Genomic DNA, 6,731 nt, shown 5'->3' on the forward strand with positions numbered 1-6,731 from the left:
CACACGTTTCTCTCAAGCACTCTTTTGTTCCCCCTTGCCATAGCCCTCCATGCACAAGGAGTAAGTTTGCCCACAATATCTGTCGCACGGATGGTTGTGCGGATTGTACCCCTCATAGTGCTCCCATTGTGCCGCGCTGCATTCTGGGGCTGTGTGACACCTGCCGCCAGGTGAACGGGAGGCGGTGAATGCCCGCCGCATCCGAGCCGCGCAGGTCGGGTTTCTGCACTTTTTTCTCAGAGGAAGCGGCACCGGGGGTTTCCTCTCTCCCTCTCTCCATCCTTTCTATGCCCTGGCTTTGTTGCCTATCGCTTCTGTGGAGCTTCACGGGACAGTGCTATGAGGACTCTCCCTAAAAGTAAAACTTGTCTAGTCTACTGCGTCTCTGAAGATGGGCTCATCGCTGCACAGGTAAACCGCATCATTTCTTTGAGCGCACACATAACAATGACAAACTAGCACATCAGCCAATCACCTTTTAGTGACTGTATGGTGTTATTTAGGCAGACTAAGCAGTGATGCTGCCTGACGTCAAGGTTGTAAATAATTGTAAGCCCATCACTAAGGGATTTGGGCCCACTTCTCATGAATGTTCGCGTCAGGGTGAGCCACCCTTGATTGAGTGCTGACATGGCAGAGCCTGGCCGTGGGAAAGCAGACCCCTCCAGCCACGCTTTGTCTGCTCCCCTGGGGAATCCTGCCAGCCCTTTTAATGTTTTAGGAGGTCCTTTCAGCTCCTGCATGCTCACCACTGCACTCCGTAAATCACTGCTCAGCTATAAACTTCATTGACTTTGCCATTTGGGCTGCATGTTCTTTATTACCCTTGACATCCAACATCCCGAACCTGTGCCCAGGCATAACGGCACAATGATATTTGAGTCATGTTCTTTTTTAATTTAGGGAGAGGGGAAGTTGAAAGAGCCCACCCAGACATTGAGCCCCCCCACAAAGCCAGAGGAGCAGAGGGATGAAGGGGGGGCTGCTCCTGTCTGTGCCTCTTGGAGGAGATGGCTTTTAGGTCTCTCACTTTTCATTCATTCAAGTATAGCCATAGCACTGACGCTCCACTTCTCCAGATGTAAGTACTCATTTACATGGACTGTTTTGTGAATTGGTCTGACTGGAGTGTCTCCTGCAGCTCCTCCCTCCTCAGTGTTTTTTCTCGGTGGCTGTGTGGAGTTCACAAACTTCAGTTTTTCTCCAGAGCTGGTAGACTCCACATCTGCACAGTTCCGCCTGCAGGCTCAGGCTTTAAATAATTACGTAAGTGCTACGCTTTTCTGTTTGCTCTCTCAATGTTTTACCTGCTTGGCGTTCATGCCCGGCCTGTAGATTATTTCTGCATTTGGGAATCAACTCTTGTTATTCAGACACCACTCTATCCATCTGCTGTCGGTCTCTGCATCAATTTCTCTTTTTACTCCTGCCTGTGTCTGTGTCTGAATGGTGGTGTTAAATGTAAAGCTGAAACAAGAGATGGGTCCAGTGTGTGTGTGAGTCCTGGGACCCCAGGGAGAGGAGCCTTTCAGACCTGAGGACAAGCTCAGTGTTTGTGCGCCCCGGCTGGACCCCAGCCCCAGCAGTGATAGGAAGAGCACCTTCAATAAAAACATTGTCTGTGTGGCTTTCACACAGTTAGCCGCTCTGTACTGCAGCTGCATGGGTCTGGGTTTAAGGCAGAGGCTGACAGGGATAGATAGGACAGTGAGGACAGTAGGGGGCATACAAGGTCTACTGGCAAACAATCCTGAAATGTAACCTCCATAGTCCGTGCTGACTGTGAGTTAACTGGTCATTGCATCAGGTCATTAGCAGAACAGGATAAACAGTCCTTACCCTCATGTCCAACATGGTACAGGAGCAGCTCCCCTCACAATGGTGCTCTGTGCAGCTCAACACTTTCAGACAGTGGGTTTTTTCTGAGCTCAGAGTCCTTCTAACATTAGGAGACCTTCCCTGCACCTCAGTGATGCCACACTGCACCTGTGCCTGACTTCTCTTCTCTTGTTTTAGTTTTCTGAACTCTATGAGTCCACACCGTGGAGCTCTTACTACCTGGGCTCTGGAGTCACTGCCTTCAGGTAGAGCAGTCGGAAGATTTCTATTATTCTATACTGTGTATTCAAAACACTGGCACTATTTTCACTGTTTTTGTGACAGTGAAGGAGCAGCAGGACTCAATGTTTTCTACTGGAGTAAATTCTCCGCTCCGGAGGATGTTTCCATGGCAATCCGCCGGTCCAGCCCAGGGAGGTTACAGCGGAGACTTCCAGGCATCAACAAAGTTCTGCACCACAGCCGCAACGAGCAGCGCTACTTCATGGAGCAAAACCTGGACATGCTTCACCTGCTGGGTACTGCCCTCTGTGAATGTGGCACATGCCTCACATGAAGCTTGTGTCATACAGTGTCATCAGTGCTTCAACAACACAGATCTGCCTTACTTGTGTTTCATGTGTTAAAGTGCCTTATCTGATTTTAGGTCTGGACCCTGATGACTTTGAATCTGAAGAAAAATCTGATAAATTTAAGAATCCAAACAGCATCCAGGGCGGGAAGTGGCAGCTCGGTTTCCAAGGTGAGACTGAACTGAACCACTGGAGCTGACAGCCCTGAGCTCTTTTTAATGGTTCACTTGCCCCATAAACAGCTCTTTGTGCATGAAACACAAGAAATTATATATTCATTACTTTCTGTATTTAGCCATGTCCTTTGATCTCTATGCCAAATATGGGAACAACCGCACACTGAGCCTGGTCAACCCCAAGAAGCCGTACTATCAGTGGCGTCTGCGTGTACCATCGGGCCATGTGGTCCGACTGGTCGTTCTGACCCTTCAAGGAGCTACACCAGGCAGCTGCATTGCTCACAAGCTCTCAGCCTATGACTTCTTACTTCCTTTACAGAACAAGATCATTGCAAGGTAAATACGCTTCAAATGAATCAAAAAAATATTTCCACGACTGATCCTGCTGCTGTCTTCAGGTGGTGTGGACTACCTGTGTCTGGCTCGTCTCCGGTCATGAAGCTGATGTCGTCTGGAAATGTTATGCTGGTTACTTTCTCCTTCAGCAGGCAGAGAGATGGTGCGGTCTTTAAGGCATACTTTCAGGCCATACCAAAAGCAGGTTTGACAACTGCTACAGCAAATACTACTGACAATGAATGTTTGCATCATGTATTTTAGGACTTGAAAAGTGACATGTGACACATTTCCGTAGGTTGTGGGGGATCAATATCTTCCTGGAACGGGTCCGTTTCCTCTCCTTACTATCCATCCTTTTATCCTCCAAATATGGAGTGCTCCTGGACGATACGGGTGAGTCGGCTTTGTGATTAATCTTGACAAATTGGCCATGTCTACCATTAAGTGAAAGTTGTGTGTCATTCCGCCTGTCCACATTCCCTGCACAAACAGCTGTACTTGTGTTTTCAGACCCCAATGCCAGGATACCTGATCTCCTTAACTATTGTGAAGTTTGACATTCAGGATTCATCAGATGGCTGTGAAAAAGACTGGCTGGACATCGGTGGGGTCAAGTGAGTGGTAAAAGTCCTGTATTTGAGATGTTGGGACCAATTTAATTACACACATAATACAATATAGGCCTATGCAATGTCATTCCCAAAGTAGCCCACTCAAAAACACAGTCATTTTTACTGTTCTGCAATAGCAAAAAAAAGGAGTTCTCTCTATTTTAACTATTGTCAAGGTTTTCCAAAAAAATACTATAGCATATACATATAATTGTTTTAAATCTAGATGACAAACTAACTGACCTAGAGCCCTCTGCTGCCTGCTGTATGCCATTGCAACTATTACTCTTCATTCCTTCTGTGCTCTTAACTGTGGTTTGGGTGTTTTTGCAGACTCTGTAATCCTATTGCGGAGAGCAGTAAAAAGCGTGTCTTCTCATCTCCACTGTCCATCCAGTTTAACTCTGACGAATCCATCACCCACCCGGGTTTTTATTTGATCTACAGAGCCTTTTCTCCAGAGGGCAGTAAGTAGACGTGTATCATGTGAGCAAAGCACCCGATCATTTGTTTATACAAATTAAGTTATTGTCACCAGCTAAATGTAAATGGACTGACCATATGAGATTTAAATTATGATACTCCTACCAGTACTTCAGTTTTCTTTCGTTCTTCCTTCGTTTTTTGTTTGAGTAATTATTTAGTGTCCTCCTCTATCGCTCAAAATGTTTGGCTTCACCTGCTGATGTCAAGAGGTGGTATTTAGGTTTGTTTTAAAGCGCAGGTACTGTAGTTTCACCTGACTTGATTAGATCATTTCAGCTTTCACATTGCCTCAACTACAATCATTTACCGTGACCTACAAACATCTCCTCTCTGCCAGCTGAGGATGAGCCCAGGCATTTTGTATGTCCAACATTTAGGGCTGAATTACTTTTACAGTTTTTCGGTTTTATATACATTATTTGAAGTTATACAATATGACATTTTCAAGCCAAGGTTCCCAAAAACCTGAAATAAGTAGGAGTTTTAAAATGATACTTGATAAAAAAGTTTAAGTTGCAGTTTGCTCCTTATGTGTGCAGCCTGCCCGCGCCAGTTTCGTTGTGGAGACGGACGCTGCATTCCTCTGAGAAAAGTCTGTGATGGTTTTCGAGACTGCTCAGACGGACGGGATGAAGCTAAATGCAGTAAGTCTCCTCTTTTGTTCAAAACTTAATTCAAAAAATTAATTCCGTAGTAAAACTCATTATCGTTTATGTGTACAGACTCTTGCAGGCCAGGGGAGGTGCAGTGTCCGAATGGACAGTGTAAGTCACAGAGCAGTCAGTGTGCGAGCCAGAGCAGCTGCTCAGACAGCAGTGAAGAGGGAACCTGTGGTGAGTGAACAGCACCCTAATCCATTTCCCCCTGTCCTTTCAGTGTTTTAAAATATATATATTTTTAACAGCCACTAAGTGCTACCATGTGTGCCCAAACAAGCTGTGTTTACCAAAGTCGTCATTATGCGACGGTGTGGTTGACTGCAAAGACCGAAGCGATGAGCTCAACTGCACCAGAGCATGTGAGAGGCCATTTCATCATTCTGACCTATCTGTGGAGAACTGAATTGTGTGACATCACATATTTACTTGTAGATGTGAAAGGCTGCTCTTCAAACTCGTACAAATGTGCAAATGGAAAATGCGTGAGCAAGGTAAACCCCGAGTGTGACGGAGTAAAGGACTGCTTTGATGGATCTGATGAACTGCGCTGTGGTAGGTGATATAATATGACATTGCCATAGTGTGTCTGTTGAGCAAGCTCATTTTATACGTCTCTTTGTGTGAATATGTGTCTAGCCTGTGGGACAAGGCCCAGAAAACGAACTAAAATTGTGGGAGGGTCTGATGCCGGGACAGGTTCCTGGCCTTGGCAGGTCAGCCTGCAGATGGAGCGCTATGGCCATGTGTGTGGAGCCACTCTTGTTGGTAGCCGCTGGCTTATTTCAGCAGCTCACTGCTTTCAGGACTCGGATGCAATCAAGTGAGTGACTTGTAGCGACAGCTACTGCAGTATCTTCTAATGCAGAGGCACAAATATGCTCACTTCCTGCCCCCTTGTACAGATACTCTGATTCGCGTGCTTGGCGGGCGTTCATGGGAATGCGCGTGATGACCACAGGAATCAGTGGGGCAGCCAACCGACAAATCCGAAGAATCCTAATTCACCCAAAGTATGACCAGTTCACGTCAGACTATGACATCGCACTGCTGGAGCTCAATGTGCCCATCTTCTTCAATGACCTGGTGCAGCCTGTGTGCATCCCTGCCCCCTCACACTCCTTCACCACTGGAACCAGCTGCTACGTGACAGGCTGGGGCGTACTCATGGAGGATGGTCTGTCTAACCACACCTATAGTAACACTATTCTGGGTAATAAGTAACTTGAAATAATATGCTGTCACAGGTGAACTGGCTTCTCGGTTACAGGAGGCCTCGGTGAGGATTATCAGCAGAAATATGTGCAACAAGCTGTATGATGACGCTGTCACTCCCAGGATGCTTTGTGCCGGAAACTTACAGGGTGGGGTGGATGCCTGTCAGGTGGGTGTTGTCTTTACTGTGCTACAGTACATTACACCATGCTGTATACCCGAGTAACTATGTGCTCACCCCTCAGGGAGACTCGGGCGGCCCTCTGGTCTGCCTGGAGAGGGGCCGCCGCTGGTTCCTGGCTGGGATCGTAAGTTGGGGCGAGGGTTGTGCCAGGCAGAACCGGCCTGGGGTCTACACACAGGTAGTTAAATTCTCTGACTGGATCCACCAGCAGACCAAAGGCCAAGTGTGACCCTACAAAGGTAACACAGAAGTGGAGCTTGTTTCCACACTGAGGGATTAATGGACATCTAACACCTATTCACCTCCAGCTGCTGTTGCAAGTCTAGACTCCAACAACAGTATAAATAATGACTTTAATAATAACACTGGCCTTGACAGATGTCTGCCAGTTTTTGTTTTGTTTTTTTACATAGACATCCATCTTGTACCTCAAATTTACATTATTCATGTTGGGCAAAAACAATGATTATACAGTATTTCACCCAAGAATTATGTGTTTCTATGAGAAGTGCATATTTTTTATAATATATACTATGAATATTTTTTATTTGTTTGTTAAAAAAAATGTTTTTGTTTTTTTTAATAAAAAAAACAAGCAAGGCTATCTGCTTATTGCTTTTCTATTTTATAAAGTAAGAAAAGCCCCATAG

At 46.0% G+C, this 6,731-nt stretch overlaps 1 protein-coding gene across 1 annotated transcript; it reads left to right on the plus strand.

Moving 5' to 3' along the window:
• The first annotated feature begins 286 nt into the window (after positions 1-286).
• LOC306977513 (suppressor of tumorigenicity 14 protein homolog) lies at positions 287-6,547 on the plus strand. The gene is made up of 19 exons (XM_079575856.1): positions 287-411; positions 904-1,081; positions 1,142-1,266; positions 2,017-2,084; positions 2,164-2,357; positions 2,486-2,581; positions 2,707-2,926; positions 2,989-3,131; positions 3,225-3,322; positions 3,440-3,543; positions 3,874-4,007; positions 4,566-4,670; positions 4,749-4,859; positions 4,931-5,044; positions 5,118-5,237; positions 5,322-5,505; positions 5,588-5,859; positions 5,930-6,066; positions 6,143-6,547. The coding sequence occupies exons 1-19, from the start codon at positions 340-342 to the stop codon at positions 6,308-6,310; spliced, it is 2,643 nt and encodes an 880-aa protein (XP_079431982.1). The 5' UTR covers positions 287-339; the 3' UTR covers positions 6,311-6,547.
• The last annotated feature ends 184 nt before the right edge of the window (positions 6,548-6,731 follow it).

Source organism: Gobius niger, assembly GCF_951799975.1.
Source record: "Gobius niger genome assembly, chromosome: 18".
Taxonomy (NCBI): Eukaryota; Metazoa; Chordata; class Actinopteri; order Gobiiformes; family Gobiidae; genus Gobius; species Gobius niger.